This window comes from Notolabrus celidotus, chromosome 1 (genome assembly GCF_009762535.1).
Source record: "Notolabrus celidotus isolate fNotCel1 chromosome 1, fNotCel1.pri, whole genome shotgun sequence".
Lineage (NCBI taxonomy): Eukaryota > Metazoa > Chordata > Actinopteri > Labriformes > Labridae > Notolabrus > Notolabrus celidotus.
Window position 1 is genome coordinate 12,860,511 of NC_048272.1, and position 17,401 is coordinate 12,877,911.

General features: G+C 39.1%; 1 protein-coding gene across 3 annotated transcripts in view; it reads right to left on the reverse strand.

Moving 5' to 3' along the window:
• kif5ab (kinesin family member 5A, b) overlaps positions 1-17,401 on the reverse strand; it is a 92,135-nt gene that overhangs the window by 30,208 nt on the left and 44,526 nt on the right. For all 3 annotated transcript variants that reach the window (XM_034694662.1, XM_034694672.1, XM_034694679.1), the window contains exons 11-16: positions 16,016-16,164; positions 10,206-10,414; positions 8,650-8,718; positions 7,290-7,496; positions 2,712-2,858; positions 421-609 (exon numbers count right to left, since the gene is read on the reverse strand). In XM_034694662.1, coding sequence (XP_034550553.1) covers positions 421-609; positions 2,712-2,858; positions 7,290-7,496; positions 8,650-8,718; positions 10,206-10,414; positions 16,016-16,164 — 970 coding nt within the window. The remainder of the gene's footprint in view (positions 1-420; positions 610-2,711; positions 2,859-7,289; positions 7,497-8,649; positions 8,719-10,205; positions 10,415-16,015; positions 16,165-17,401) is intronic.

A 17,401-nucleotide genomic window follows, 5' to 3' on the forward strand; every position in this document is an offset into this window, starting at 1 on the left:
TTATTTAACTAGCTCAATAGGGAATTGTTTTAAGAGCCAACAAATGAAAACTCACATCATGAACCACATGAATACGAAGAATATAAAACACCCAACCCTTTAGGAGTCAGGACAGTTTACATAACGAGAGCTTCTGGTGCAAAAAAAAGGTAATGTGAAAGACAGTTGATTGACATTTCGAGCACTTTGCTCTTCATCAGTGTAATCAACATTGTGCAAAGACCTATGTAAGTGTTTGTTATGTTGATTAGACTGGATAAGAGGATTGTGCTTGAAACGTCACTCACTCATTTGTAGAGATAAGTCTTATTATGCAGAGAGTTTTTAATCACTATTGTCCTGATTTTCACTTGATTAACAGATTTCAAAAGTCTTCTATCCCTCTTGTTATTCAGATGTTCCTATTCTTCCGACCCTCACCTGTGACACGAGGAGGTGACATGAGGACAACTCCTTGCCTGTCTCCTCCATCTTGCGGTGACACTCGAGCTGCAGGTTTTCCAAATGGCGGCAGCGCTTCACCATGGACTTCACCTCTGACTTTATCTTACTGATGTACAGGCGAGCCACAGTGAATTCCTCCTCGATCGCTCCGGTGATCTCCATGGGCTGAAGATAAATGAGACGCAGACGAGGTGAGACAGTTATGAAAGCAGCGGTGGCGTCTGGTTAAGATTGAGTGAGGATAATATAAGGACAGCAGGAGAGTTAAAGAGGGATGAAGCGTCTCAGGAACTCTTTCTGCCATTTTATGCACACATCCATTAGGTTAACAGCATCATTTAGCAGATGTGGTGTGCTGAAGTTAACTGTGGGAGGAGGACTATACATCCACACTTCAAAAGCAATCTAAATACTACAGCCAAGATGAATGATTTGATGTCCCTATCTTTAGGCGTGGTATAGAAAACTTCTTAGCCAAGGGGCGCACTTTCACTGGCTTTATGTATAACATACCAATAGTCAGATGGCTGTTAATCGTAAACACAGCCACATACACACATTTATTTTAATTTCTCTTCAAGATGAGTAATTTTCCATAGATGCAGAATATGTCAGGCTGAATTAAGGAGATATTTGTACAAAATGATGCAAAAGACATTGTGAATTTTCCAATATGTCTTGGTGGGAATATGCTGCTTTGTGATAACGTTTTAGTGAGGCTGAGGGAGTCTAAAATATTGCTTTGCAACGCCACCAATCATGTTACAATAAGTCAATTTTATTGTTTTTTTTAACTGGATATTTAACACTGTTGGGATAGTTATATTACCATTACAATGTGTGCTTGCAGAAACTCTTCTTCTCTTTTAGTCATTAATTTTAGCAATGGAAATTTACCTTCTGGTTTTCAAAGGAGTTTTCTTACACTTGCTTGGTATTAATAAATTAATGACTTAAGTTGCAGGGAGGAGTCTCCAGTGAAACAGCTAAGGTTATAGTTAATTATGAATATAAAATGACCAAAGGTGTGCCTGAAACTAGTTTATCATCCCATCTATCTTTTCTTTGCTCCTTTAACAGCTTAAAAAAGTGGGGCACTAAATGGAATATGTGTCTCCTTGCCTCTCCCATTGGGAGATGAGAAGCTAAATTACCCCCTCGATGGGTGCTGACATCTTGCGCTGGTAGAGCCGAGGCGTGTGCAGAAGCCCTCTAGCTGGTGGAGCCAACCCACATACTGTACATATTTTATATATAGAAAATGGAGAATGATAGTTTCTATGGCTATAAGATCCATTTTGACAGGATATTCTAGGCCTCAGCAAAGTTAAAAACAATAATACATTGTTGGCTGTCTATGAGGAATAATATATATTGGAGTAAGTAGAGGAAACAGTAGGCTACACTTTAGCATTTGCACCGAATGGTATTTAATCCACAATATTATGCATGTTTGTGATCTGATTTTAAACGTATGTATGTAAAAAAATGTAAAGAGATGGTGTGTTTTACTGCAGGGGTTCCCAAACTTTTCGGCCCGTGACCTCCAAAATACAGGTGCCAAAAACTTGGGACCCCCACTGTCCCTCGAAGTGATTTAATGAGGCTTCATGTAGCTGGTCTGCAGAAAATAAGCCTACCTATGTGAGCATGTGGCTGGGTTTCCTGTGCTGTTATAAATTCACCGACTGCTACTAATGCTTTTGATAGTTAACTGTTCAATCAACCTAAACTTAGGAGTCATCTAGCATCAAAGAAAGGCAGAAAACTCATTACATTTTCTTTTTTTCAGGTTTTATTTCAAATTTAGTGTCTATTTTTGTGGATATTTTTTACTATAATGGGTAAAATGTACTGTTTTTAGATAACTTTAAAAAAAAAAAAACAATCTGGAAGACATCTCACGAGCCCCCATTTGTGTCTCACGAACCCCCAGGGGGTCCCGACCCACACTTTGGGAACTTCTGTTCTACCGGAAAACATAAAAAGTAGCCATCACAGGAGGGTCTGTTTGATATGTTTGTACTCAAGCTATGACTTTCTAAGAAAAAGAGCCACTTGTGCCCCAAAACTCAAATTTTAAAGGAGGATAATTCATTTTAAGTGTTTCGTAAATTAAATTAGTGCAATGTTAACAGCTCTGATGCATACTCTCGTCGTTAAATTTCTTGTTTGAGTGTCTCCTGTATTCTCACAGACTATTACTTTTTAAACACATCTGATGAGTGAATTTAACGACTACAAGCCTGCTGTTTGTTCTAACTCACCAGCTTGATGTCTCTGTTTCCAACAATGGTGCTGAACTCGCTCAGGTCCCTCATCAGCCCGTTGAGAACCTCAGCGATGCGTTTCCTCTGGTGACTGGTCATCTCATGGATGCGCGACAGCTCCGCCTCCATAGCCATGAGGTGAGCCTGTAAGAGAAGAGGAGTAAAACAAAGTGGAAAAAAACAGTTAAACACTGGAAGAGAAAAATGGTTGTGTGAAAGAAGTTAAAAAAAAAGAAAAGAAAAAAAAGAGAGAAAAACCCTAAATGTAAGTAATAATGGTGGAAGTGAAAAATGTGTAGATTAAAGAGGAAGAGGTTCACAGTTCTTTAACCTGCAGGATACAAGGCATATTTTAACCCCTGACCTCGTTCTCATCCAAGACACCCAAGCAACAAAATGTAATGGCCACTAAATTAGAAATCAATAAACCTTAGAGGTAGGGGATGATGGCATCCGCGCTGGGTGAAAGGATGTGGGAGAATCAAGGATGGAGCTGACTTCAACCTTCTCCTTTTCTGTACAGCAAGCAGCTTTTTAACAATACAGCAGCTCCTGTGGCCTCTACACAATGAAACAGTTTGGATTCACTCGATCACACTGATGAAATACCGTGAAAGATGAAGGGTGCAGTTTGTCTACCTTGGAAGCCAGTTCTTTGATCTTACAAAACCAAGCCTTAGTCTTTCAACATGGATTACATGAGCAACATATTAACAAGACCTTTGAGCTTTTCTTGCTGATCGGGTCCTTAAACAGGGTTTCAGGGGTCAAGAGCCCAAACCACCTCAATGCACCCATTTCCCCACCAAGGACAAAAACACAACCAGCAAGTGCCAGGTTTTCTTCTTGTGTCTTGTTTATCTGTCCAGTAACTGGATGGACAGCTTTAGAGCCTGTGTTCCCTAACGGCATTCATTATCTGACTCCCGAAGCACATTAATTAAATTTCAGAGTGCTATTCACTGGCGCATAATATTGCTTGGTCATTAAACTTGCGTCGCTGTACTTCTGCATCCCTTGGTGGTGACTTTTAAGTCTGCTTTATATCGCTCTGTGTGCTTTTTTTAAAAAACCTTTTTTTGATAGACTTCTACAAATAAAAGGTGAAAAAAAGGAAAGGAATTGTGTCCTGGGGTTAGCAGCTGCTCAGAACAGGACATTTTACTCTCAGTCTAGTTAGTTTCCCCTAAGCCATTATTATTGAAAAAAGTTCCACATTTGATTGGTAGCTGATGAAGAAGCAATATTAAGTGCTCCATATTTTGAACTATTCTTAACTGAGAGGGTTGTTAGCACAGCAACAAAAAAACTAACACCATGTGCGTTTTTGTGCCCAGGACACTGAGTGGTGAAAACAAGGCAAGGCAAGCCAAGTTTATTTATAAAGCACCATTTATACAAAGAGCAATTCAAAGTGATTTACAGAGTTAAAAACAAAACAAAAACCAGAACAGTACCAATGAAGCTGGCTGAAAACAATGAATTGCTTTGGTTATGTGTAGAAAAGAGGCACTTCCAGGAGGGATGGAAGAAACGTTGTTAGTGGACACAGGCCCATAATTTTTTTATTTTTTGACCCTCATATTGTAATGTCTTCGTAATGCTTTCTTTGCCAATTAATGGCACTTTGAAGGTGTGCCAGCACAGCTCAGAGGTTAAATTTGGCAACATCTCTTTCACATTTTCTTTATAAATAAAGCTGCCTTACCTTCTTATATCATAATTATGATTTTGCATCTCCTCTTTGCAAGGATAAAAATGTTTTACTAATCCTGATTCGTTTTCATTCGTTTATTTAACAGTATCGTATGCCTACAAATACAGTAGGTAAAAAAGCAGAGTTTTATGTGTAGAAAAATGTTGAAATCAGCCTTTGAAAACCAGTCTATTGATTTATTTGCAGTTATAGACTAAACAAATTAAAGCCCTCCAAGGGGGGCTTTATAGATTTATAGAACTATGACCATGGAATGACCCAAGTGTCAGCCCTGTTCTTGCTCTCATTTCAACAATGAACAACAAAAATTGATTAGATGTAAAAATAATCTTATCTGGCCCCACAGTGCTAGTACTAAATACATTCAAGGTTTTAATCCTGTATAAAATAGATCATATTTAGCCACATAAATAATGTCTGTGGGTTTTAATGGTGTTTTTAGATAGCTGCCCCCATAGATCATCAGTCAACTGAAAGCACCATTAACCCTCTCCATGAGTACGGTTAGATTTATGAACCTCTCCATCTTCATCTCCTCCATTGACTCTAAGCCATGTGATATTGTTCCAGGTCACTCCCCATGTCAAAACATTAGCTTAGCATAAATGACAGTAAATAATTAAGCGAAATCGGTTCATTTATGAATATGTTAAAATGAGAGGAGCAGCTAATTAAAACTGTTCAGTTTCGTTGAAGTAAGATTTATGGGGAGTTATTGTAAAGATGGAGGAAGAGATGGTAGGTGTAGTGATAGATGGAGTTAATCATAATAATTGGAAGGGGCTGAGGTGGACGGTGGATGAATGGAGGTGCTAAAAAGAACAGATGAGTGACAGTGAGCAATTACATGGCCTCCTGCAGAAGAAGGCAGGAGTTTCTACTAAAGCTGGGATGAAGACAGCTGAGGAGACGGTGAGGCGTAGACAGTGATGAATGCACTCCATTGCAACATTTTTCTAGGCCAATGTCGCTCTATTTCCACTGTAGATATGGAAAAATTGGAAAAGCAGCAACACTGCACATCAGCATAACAGCTGGGATGCAGAAAGTGGAGGAGTCGTAATAAAAATTCCAGAGGGAGGTGAAAAAGACACTGAGAGGCTGGAATAATGGGATTTTATTTTAAACCCACTGTGTGCTTTCCTGTATTCAGTATCACACCATGTCAGCTGCTCGAAGGTGTCCCTGGGATGGAGTCTGGTGAGGTCAGGGGAGAGGAGGCCAGAGAGAAGGCAAGAGCGATGACTGAGGTATAAAATAGTTTAGAGTTGAATTAAGAGGTTAAACTGTGCAGTGAGTAGTTATATTGTCAAATCCTTTCATCAATCCCTGGACCAGCTTCTAAGAAAGACAGAGAGGGAGGGGAGGACACTCCGGCAGAGTGTAAAACTGTGCATGAAATATTTAAGAGGTTCTAAGAAGGTGAATAATGGATCACTTAGTCCATTGACGATAACATTATTAAGACTGACCAGCTCTGCCAATGGTCCTTTACTTTATCTCTTTATTACTTCCTTTGAGGTGCTTTCCTGTGCATGAGGATCTAGTCACATACAATGTGTCCTCAAGTATTTCAAAGTCAGGAAAACACAGGCGTCTATCGAAGCTTAAAAACATCTTAAATGATTATTTCAATACACAAAAATGTTAATCTGCTTCATCAGTATGTGTTGGTGGAGTTTGATTGACAGTGACCAAACAACCTACCAGCTGTCATGCTGCTTAAATTTGATTGGTGCACATTAAGTATGTGACATCACTCATTCCAACTGACCCCCGCCCACTTCATACCATACACAGAGAAAAATAAATACTTGATGAAATCAGAAATCTCTTGTGTGAAAAGCTACAAAACTTCTGAAAGGACTACTGCTCACGTGGGCTCTCAGAAAGTTCTCAGGTTTTTAAGTTTTTTAAAGACCCTCGCTAATTAAGAATGCAGTTTTTTTTTTAGACTTTTCAAAGCCTCCAGAAACTCCTCTCAAAAACTGACATAAATATGTCTGACTATAAAAGGAGGATAGTGAATATCATTAATATCTAAATTCCTTGGGCTTGACGGATAAAGTCTGACAGAATGAGTTAACTACAATTCAGCCTTTTGGCGACACTGAATGCCGCCTTTAACCACAACCTCAAACAAGTTGTTTAGAGAAAACTTTGTGGCTTCCGAAGTAAGAAATGTAACACAACATTCAAAGTGAGCTGAGTTAATCAAGAGAAGTTAATCTTTTGCTCTGGGGTGCTTCAGCTTTTAAGCTTTTCTAGTGCCAAGTTATTTTCAAAGTGAAAAACATCAGCCAACATCTCGTGAAATCAATCAACTGAGACCTTTTGCCCTGACTGTCTGCAACTGTGCACAAAACATTTTAATCTATTTGCTGAATTCTGTCTCAAGTGATTAAAATTGTTTCTTTCTGACTTTTTTTCCCACCCTTTATATAAATATCTGTCTAACACTCCCAGGTTTTCTCTCATTTATCAGTTCATGATTGCTTTCTGCACAATTGATTAGAATTTTCTCTGTTATCTTTTCTCCCATGCAGCTCATTAATTTCCTTCATTATCTCTGTAATTACATTTTAACAGGCAGTTCTACATGTCCATGACAGACAGGCACTAAAATGGAAGGATGATTTTGTACCTAAATACTCCTTTTCTCTCTTTTTTCTCCTCAATATACGTTACAGCTACATATACAGTAGCTCAGTTCATGCCTTTCATTGCTACACATCTCTCTTTCTTGTTACATCCATATTTCTCTTGCTTTTCCTTTCCCCCTGTCTATTTGTTTTAAGCTGCAATGTACATTTGCCTTTGACATGGCATGAAATGAGCCTCTAGGAATCCAAACCCACCATTTTCTTCGCAAGCTCCTCGGCCAGCAGCTTGTTCTGCACACTCTTCTCCTCCACCTCCAGGCTCTTCTGGTCGTAGTTGACTGCTAGCTCCTCCAGGGCCTGCAGGACCTCTTTGACCTCAGCCTTGGCGGAATCATTCTCTGTCTGCAGCCTGCCGAGCTCTGACTGAACCTTCTCACTGTCCCCTCTGGATGATGCTAAAAGCTGAGGGACACAGAGATTTAGCAATCTGAATTCTAACTGTAGTGAATAAAATAAGGAAGGAGACTCACTGTGTATAACAACCACCCTCTGTTATTTACGAGGCAGAGCAACTTCAGTTCAATCAATCATAACTGTGTGTTTTATCTCACCGACTTGGTAATAGAAATAAGCATGTGAACAAACTCTGTTACACAACACAGGTGTGATTTAGCAGATGGAAACACTTTGAATATTCAACTTCAACTCTTGTTCTTTAGTACAAGAAGCAACAATATTGTCCAACCATTGTGTTTGTTTTGTCCTGCACTACTGAGCCAGCTGTGGGTCTATTTCACTAAACGGATATCATCAGTGTAGATGTTGTCGTACCCAGGGCGTGTTTGCACTGCAGCATACAGCTTCTCTTTTGCCAAATGGATGTAAAATGATTTTATTGTACAAAAGCTACAGCTGGGTAGTCACCATCATGACAGCCTGACCCACAGCAGGCCTGCTCTGGGATACGAATGAACTCATTCTGCAAATGTGAAGTCTTTCACATGGCAGAGCACTACATGCCAAAGCTTGCTTCAGGCTGTGTAACCCATTGGTTTAGCCACTGTTATGATTACATGCTGTAGATTCTCCCCTTAAGTACCTCTTAATGGAGAGCTGTTTTTTTTCCCACAGGTGGAAAATACAAGCAGGCAACCCTGCTTAGTAAAGATTAGTGTGAGAAAAAGGCTTTAAACCTGCGTGTAAGGACTTTGAATACACAAAGGTGGGGATATCCTTATTCAGAGCATATTAAACCACACATCAGATCATTACAGAGCATTTGTCTGTTTGTATATCAGCTCTAATGCTTCATGCATCAATACTTTATCAGTCTTTGCATTGATCCATTCCTCCTGCCGTTTATGTCTGGGAATATTGAAGCCTATTCTATTTTTAAACTGCTGTTAACTCTCAAATAAGTTTGCACAATACAACTTTATATTCTTCAAGTGCCTTCTTTTTCCCTCATTTATCTCAAGGGCAGGCTAATAAACCCTCTGCTGGCTGGGTTCTATTCAAAGCATGGTTTTGATTGCCACATTCTGCAGGTGCTGCAGACGACAGTGAGCCATTGAACCAAAGTGATGAAAGGATGTAAAAAAGGGGGGCCTTTTACCTCCTCCTGGTCCAGCATCTGCTCCTTCAGTTTCTCCACCATCTGGCTCTGGTGGTTGATCTCATCATCCTTGAGTGACAAAAACACATGAATAGAAACGGTTCATTTACATGTTTATGTGTGACACATGCTTGTTAAATATAAACATTTTGACATTTAGTGTACTTTGGTATCCTAATTTAATCATAACTTCAAACTTCATATTGCACTTTGCTTTATAAATGAGAGATATTCTGTACTTTTAATGCTATTTTAGAAATAAAACACATTTCATGAACATACAGAAAAATAATATTAATCAAAAGGGTTTTGTTAAGTGACTGTTTAAATGCAATCAAATAGTTAATTGTATCACATAGAGAATAAATGCCCTGAGCGTGCACAAAAGAATATCATGTAACAGAGAAATTATTGTCTAACAGTGGACGAGGACAGGTGATATGCCTCCGGGAATGGACACCATTATCTGCGACGTAAACGCCACCATGTCCTGTTTTAACACATATTCTAGAGGCGCACCTGTTTATAAGTTACTGTTGGGTCTCAGTTGAACAGTAAATATTTAACTTCAAAGTGGAATCAACTAAGCAAACACTTAAAATGTTTGTTTGCTGAAGGAGGGAGGATCGATCATTTCTGATGCATTTCAGGGTGTCTGTAAATCTGATGGCTTTCGTGACATAGCATACAGCAGATTTGTGGCTCAAGTTGAAAAGTTTGATCTAAAACAGATTGTTAGCTACATTTGTGTGCAGTTATCTGTTTATGGAGATAAATACATAGTTGTCAGATTATCACTGATGGGAGCTGGGATGTTTTTATAGTGGATTGCATTCCACCTGCTTTTTTTCCATTCGGACAAATTTTCTGCTTACACTGAAGTCTGCTGGTAAGTGATTGGTCCATACTACCCAGCCTGCTAACATGCTGAGAAAGGAAAGCAAACACTAACCATACTGAAAAATCTAGACCCCCTGAGTACAGATTATTTATGTAGAATCTGTTTATAGAGATTAGTTCTGCTGTAGCAGGCCACTTCACTAAAGCCAAAAGACAGAACGAATGCATCCCCAATAGATGGCACTACACTGAGAGGATGCTGAGCCACACATCTACATCTGCCTTCGTGCTAGTTTATCTTGCTGAAAAGAACAAGGCTACTTCTCTTATATGCATTGTAAAGGAAATGCAAATTTTTTTCACAGCATTGAAAACAACTGGTTGTGCATACTCAATGGAATATCCATTCACGAAAGCAATAACATTATACATACCAGCTCTGTAGAGCACAGCAAAGTGTGCATAGCTGGTGTGGTGACAATAATAAATTAACCTTAATGCTTCTCAATGTAGAACATTGCTGTTTCCCCTATGGTATCTTTCCTAATAGTCCCTACATTAGTCACTACTGTGTGTCTGATCCTGAATTCATTAGCATGAATAATTCATGTATGACATCCTCTTTATGTTCATCTGTGCAACCCATGCAAAAATATCAGTCCTCGTGTGTTAACAGCTCTACAGTCACACAAACAAATGGTTCACATGCTTTTTACCTTTTCATCAAGCTGTTTGTACAGCTTGCGGATCTCTTCCTCATACTTCTGCCGCTCCTCCTCAGAGATGTGCACCACAATGGAGGAGGTGACAGAGCAAGGGCTGCAGGGGCTGCAGATGTCGAGAACTGGCTCCTCAGACTCAGGAGGGACCAAGGGGACATCCTCAGATTCTGGGCTCAGAGGCTCCAGCACAACAAGATCCTCACCTAAAGGCAGGGGAGAAAATCAGTCTTTGCGAATGTGCTCCTCTTATCTCTGCCAAATCCTCCTCTATGAATTTATGCATAAAAAAGGGATTAGCTGGATCATCTTCAATGTCTGTCCTTTCCTTACCCCAGAAAAGATTTCAATCTTTGGTTTGAGATATTCTCTGTGCTAGAAATCAGCCTCATTTTCATTTAACTCAGCAGGAGAAAAATACCAGACTTAGTATGTAACTTGAAAATGTCAAATGTCCCATGCCTGGCTTTTGGTAAGACTCCTCTAGCAATTAACAAAGAAAGAATGAATCCATAAAAGGTGAGCGATGTTAATAATACACAAGTACACACACACTTAAAAGCATAAAGAAAACAGAAAGAGTCCTGATGTGACAGCTAGTGACAGCCACTCTAGAGAGTAATGTGTTATAATTACAATGTGCTTTCTCAAGCAGCATCAATGGCTGATTTGACACAATAGTGGGACGTCTACAACACTGTGTAGGTTCTATACTTGATATATTTAACACGTAAGTGATTTATATTATTTATGAGTATAGACAAGAACCATGTCTGCTAGAAATTATTTTGTATATATCACTAAATTGTTTTTCCTAATAGGATTACCAGGCACAGTTCAAAGGCTTCTTTCAGAACTAATTATGTGCAACAGATTTATACTGCACCATAGACATGGTGAGGTTCACAATGGATGCTACAAAAAGCTAAATTTGATCAATACAAATTCTAATTCACAGCCTGTCTAAGGCTTAGCCAACTAAACACTCCATGCTTAATGTGAGGGAAAAATTAGGGTCTAGGAATGACACCAGACAGAGACAGACTTTTACTTAACCTCACCTAACTAGCTGCTGTGTGCACTAATGCTGTAGTGACTAAAAGCTGATTATGTAATGCAATTCTGATAGCTGTTATTTATACTGCTTATCCTGTCTGGGGTTGCGTACACAGGGCAACAGTTATCACATGGCTAACAACCAGACACACTCATAGTCACACCTACAATAAAGGGAGGAAGCCAGAGTACCTGGAGCACCCACATGTACACAACAGCACTAACCACTGCCCGACTGTGCAGCACGGAAATAAGTTATATGGTGTGTTGGCTGAAAATGTAATCTAGATAGGGTTACATTACCTTAAAATGCTGTATTTTGTGCTACCTTTGTTTTACATATACATTATGTTTTATATGACACAAGTTCTTTGGTGCTGTATTTACAGTTGTCTTCTTGATTTAATTCAAACATTTTGAAAACTCAAGATCCAGGTAAAAAATAAAAAGCTACTGTATATGGATCGTCTACAAAAGCACAAGATGCCATAGTTTAAGATGAAATATACACAAAAGCCACAGTGTTAAAAAGCAGTAAGTGTCCCTAAAGTACCCAGAGCTGGATCAGTAACATGTGTTACTGTATCTGATGGCAGATAGATCCAAGATGATTTAATCCCCAGAGGCATCAAGTCAGCAGGCAACAATTTTTCATCTTTTTCATTTAAGGAGTTAGCTGGTTATGAAACAGCCCTAAAGTAATACTTGTGCCTTTTATGAGGGACAAAAGCAAACAAGACCATCAGCTTAAAGAGGGGGTATTATGTTTTTTTCAGGCTTTAAACTGTCCTTCTGGTACCTCTGTTACATGATTTACAGCTCATAACAAAAACTATTTTTCTCACACTGGTGTTTTAGAAAACCCTCATTTCAGCCGCTGTCTAAAACAATTTGATTCAGCTGCACTCCACAAACCCCCTTTCTTCTGATTGGCTAGCCCTTAAGAGGCCTTTCGGGGGCTTTTCAGGGCCGAGCGACGGACAGACCGCTATATACAGCTATATCTTCTGCTCTTTTCTTCTGTGACTCCAGCATTGAACAGCACTGATTTAGCCGATGTCATTTAGCCTGAGAGGAGGGAGGATCAATTTGGAACTTGAGTGCTTTGGCCCTTTAAGACAAGGTCAAAGTAATCTATAGTTTAGACAATACACCTGGCTGACACTGTTTACTGATTAGCTGCATCTTGTCTGGTTGAAAGTGAGCTAATCAATAAAATAGAAACAGCTGCCAGGTTAAATGCAACCAAAGCCTGAGAGCACATGATTGAACTTTTTAGGAGACCCCTGCCCCTCTCTACAGAGGGAACAGAGGAGGAGAAATTTACTGTGGGAGACAGCTGTTCTTGTCTTTGGGCCATCCTTGAGTAAAGAGCTGTGCTATGTGGTACAAGATGAAGGTCAACAGCTATTGTCTAAAGGATTTCTTTGCCTGAGGTGGGCTACAGTATAGGGTGCAGTATAATGGGGGAAACAATGCTGTCAAAATGATCCATTAGAGAGTTCTAAGTTCTAAATTGTGAGTGAAACACTGCAGAGGAGAAAAATACAGAGAGATTGTAATTTTGTGTGAGAAGGAGAATGAGAGTAACCCAGAGGGATTAAGCAATAAAAGGAATAATTTTCTCTGATAGGTGTTCGATAAAGATATGTAGCAGCGCTTTTAAAATTCAGGTCAAGCACAGAGGAAATGATCTTCAGGAAAAACATCCGGCAAGATTCATTACACCTCTTAAATGTCAACCGATCAGTACCATTGAGAGCTCTGACATTTGAACTGACCTCAAGTCCAGTAGGAGATGATGAGGAGAGAGAAAAGTGTCTTCTGTGTGTGTCAGTCCTTGTGTTTTGGGGGTTTTGTGAGTGTGTGTACTGACATAGAAGAGGATCAGGGGTAAGTTATGACTCCTCTGTAGCTGTGATTAGCCCTTGACTATGTGAGGATTACTAATACATAAGGAATCATAAAACATAAAGCTCCAGGCTATTCTTGCCCTCAGCAGGATGTGTGGGGAATCCAATTATCCTAAGTGTAAAAATCTGAATAGTAAGAAAAAGAAATAGCCACATAGGTATTTTTAAGTGTTTTGGGCACAAGGCCAGCAAGACTGCTTGTCTGCTCTCTTGCTCATATCTACACTGGCTAGTACTCAGATGATATCAAATGAGGTTAAATCTGTGCTTCGCCTACGTGGACTGAAAGTGAATTTCTGCAGGCTGGAGGAAGGTAGAATTAGAATCCTGTAAGTATGCGCTCTTCATGCATGAACAGGGACTGAAGCAAGAAGATGTAGCTAAGAGATATTTCTAGAGGGGATCATGCAGGGGCCATGCTCTCTGGAATAAACTCAGTGCTCTTCTGCTACCTATAACGCACGAGAAAGCTGTTTCTTTTCCCTGATATATATATTTTCTGGATTCCAGTCATGTAGATTGCTTTAATTTTGTGCATCAGACATCCCCTGTGGACAAAATGGTTCCTCTTGTCTTTTTTCTGATCTTGTCTTCTGCATGCTAAGTAGATTTTTTTATACTCATCCTTGACACTTACATACATCATTTGTTGATATTATTTGTGGTGGAAATTGTAAAAGAAAAAAAATGGGTTTCTTTAGCATGATAGTAACCACTGGTTTTGGACATTCAAAGTAATAACATTGAAATCACGTTGTGCAAGTTCTCTCTAAAAGTGAACAAGCTCAAATTTCAGTTTACACTGATAAAATAAAGTAGTTCTTGTTCATTATTTTAATTTTGAACTGAGTTCATGGTCCAAAAAATGTACTAGTTCATGTGCATTTTTTTAGCTGCACCTAAATTATTTTTCAGAAGAGCCTCCAATGCTTTAATCCCTAGCCTTCCATTATTTCTAGTTCCTAAAACTTAATGAATGACTGTGTTCTCCAATAAAATCGTGGACAGATATCAAGTTTAAAAGCAATGAAAATCCCACAAGATTTTTAAACACAAGAAAAATCTGTAGCTTTGAACAGTTAGAATCACACATCTGCCTTAAATTTGTGGGTTGAATATTTGGTGAAAGGCTCTGACTGCTTTGTATAAGAGGACATGGGTGAGATGGCTACTGAACAAACACCAAAAGATGGTTATTCTCCATTTTCAAAAAGCTACAACTCTCTAAAACCACACAAGTTTTTGCCAGTTGGAATCTTTCCTGATTTGTTCATAAAACTCAAATGTTCACAACAGCTGGAATCATCAGCACTGCTAACTACATCTGAATTGCTAGCAGCATAAGTCATGCCAAATGCCTGTCTGGTGCTGTAAATCTGACTTCAGCTGCCGTATAACACAGTGTGCAGTAATTCTGGGCAACTCTGGAAAGCTCTTGGTTCCTCCTGGAATTTTATCGGCCATTTACTGACACCAGAGTGAACTACATTCACGTTCATGAGTTGCATATTGAGCCATTCAGCTCACAGTCACCAAAATGTAAACGCATTCATTCACAACACTGATTGAAACAGTCAAACAACTTGAAAAAGCTTCATCATGCTGGTGGTCTAGTTTGCTTCTGTAGCTGTAAAAAGGCATCAAATTTAATCTTAGTCGGTTTCATTACCAGTTAAAAATCCCTACAGGAAGTTTAAATAGACTAAGGGGGATTTCACCAATAATGTATCACTGCCACTAATAGCACCAAAAATGCATAATTTGCCCACATCATCTGCTGTGTTTCAAGGACCAATTCAATAAACAGCCTACACAAATTATATGTCAGCATAAAACACCCTGAAAGTTTTGCAGCTGATGTAGTTTGCTCTTGTTTGCTCTTGTTTTGCGTCTTATGGTGGGGACGAGCTGTCAGCACCTCCTATCTTACCAGTCTATTGTGGAATGCATAGAAAGGATCCTATTTCATCTAGAATGAACACATAATTGCTCGTTTAAGTAAATGAAAACAAGACCAGCACATAGAGATGCTATTTGCTCTGCAGCACGGTTTGTGGTGAATTTAGCCCTTTGTGTGTGCTAAATGAATTAGACAGTCTTTTCCTTCATTCGCACAAGTTCAGTGGGCGTAAAAGCCAATCCTTTCATGTATCAGTCCTTAGAGTGTACTGTGTGTGTGCTAGCAACTCTGTCAGCCTGTATTTTGGCATAGTAGCGCTTTGAGCTTAATGCTTACTCAGCCTGCTAACATGTTCCCAGTGGTAATGCAATCCGGCTGATGCTTGCTTTGTATAATGTTTACCATGTGCAACATCTCAGGTTGGCATATTTGCTTATTAACATTTGCAAATCAGCAATAAATACAAATAGCTAAAGATGATACAATCAGCTGCAACGTCATTTATTTTGCAGACTTTTAGTCATTTAGCAAAATTATTGAACAACTTGAAATTTTCACCTTTAAAATGAGAAATGACTCCTCATCACTATGGGGATATGAATGTTTTCATTAAAATCATTTATGGCAATCCATTCAGACTGGACAACTCACTCATTCATAAACGTCAGCCAAATTTTGCTGGATAAATACAGAGCGTAAGCCCAATAAATAGGATTTAACGTCTGGGGATCATAGATGTCTGAGTTTAATATCATCAAAAGCAGTTGAGTATTTACTCTGAACCAAAGAAAGTCATATTTTTATGCTGACATTAACTTTAAAAAAAAGTTTTCATCAAAAAGCCAGAGCAATAACTTTCACAGTTCTTCCCCGAAAGAAGACTTGATTATATATTCTGTGTTGATGAGAGCTGCCAGCGTGATAACAGTGATTATTACCATTCCTCCAGTGGTTCAGCTCAGCCTCCAGTCTTTGAATCGTCTCCTTCATTGACCTGTTCTTCTCTTTTTCCTTCTCATACTTCTTCTTCCACTGCTCGGCTGTGAGCTCCAGGTTCACTGTTACAGTATTTCTGATGGTCTTGGCTCTAATTGGAGGGATGAGGGAGAAGCAGAAGAACATGAAAATAAAAAAAGTGAAAGAGAGAGTGAGGGATGGGCGAGGAGAGGAACATTAATAGAAAATAAGTTAAAAAAATGAAGCTAAGAATAGAGGGACTGACAACAAGGGTATTTGAGCTCTGGCTGCTCAATGAAAATGGTCTTGCATCTCATTAATTGGTATGCAAATTGAGTTTCTGCCAAATGTGCTTCATGGTGCTTGAAGCAAAGACACAGGCAAGAAGACACGAGGTAATACCTGAAACCTCTGCAAACACATTCACATTAAGATATAGCAACTATGCATTTCATAGGAGCAGAGAGGACTGTATGGGACTATGAATAATTGCTGAATTATGACGCATACAAGGGGCGTCACAGAGATGAAACATTCATGATGCTCCAGCTGCAGCACTGAGCCCCTCATATGTGAATTTCACATCAGTGGCTGTGGTTTAATTTCACACTCCAGCGGGAAAACACTTTATTTCCTGATATAAAAGAGACAAACAGCTCTACCTTAAATAGGCTCATCACATCAGAGTTTAGATAACACTTTATATGGACAGTGAGGACAATCCTCTGATGGCAATAAAGATAATGTTGAATAAAGAGGCCTTTTATGCATCTTTAAAAACCTGTCCCCAAACCATCGACCCTGGACTCTCTATTACTTATAATACATGAGACCCTTAAAAAGTAGAAAATAAAATCTAATTAAGCTGCTTATTGCTTCCCTTCAATCTGTACTTTTCTTTTACCTGATCCATCCATAATGCTAAAATATCCAAATAAAGCGAGACAGATATTTGTTTACCATCATGTCATAGTGTTTTTGACATATTGATTTTAAAAGAAGCGATTAATCCTGGCGTCCAGGAGCTACTGTGGCTGACAGAGTGAGATAAGAGACCACATTTTCTGTGTGTTGTTTATTCTGTCACTGCCTTTGCTCCAGTATACATTATTTATTTCCACCAACTCTCATGTCACTCTCGATTCAAGTGAATCAATGGTAGAGGGGTAAAAATTCTGGGGATGCATAAGGAGGCTTTTTCGGGATCTCTCTTCCCATCTGTTGGTTGACAGTGAGCTAAAGTCGTAGAAATAAAGTAATCCAATCAAATCTCTGCTCCTATGAGTGCAGCTTTACCTGCTAAGATGAGAAAAGATGCTATTCAAGCAACCTTGGCACAAACAGAAACTGAATTGCTACACAAATTC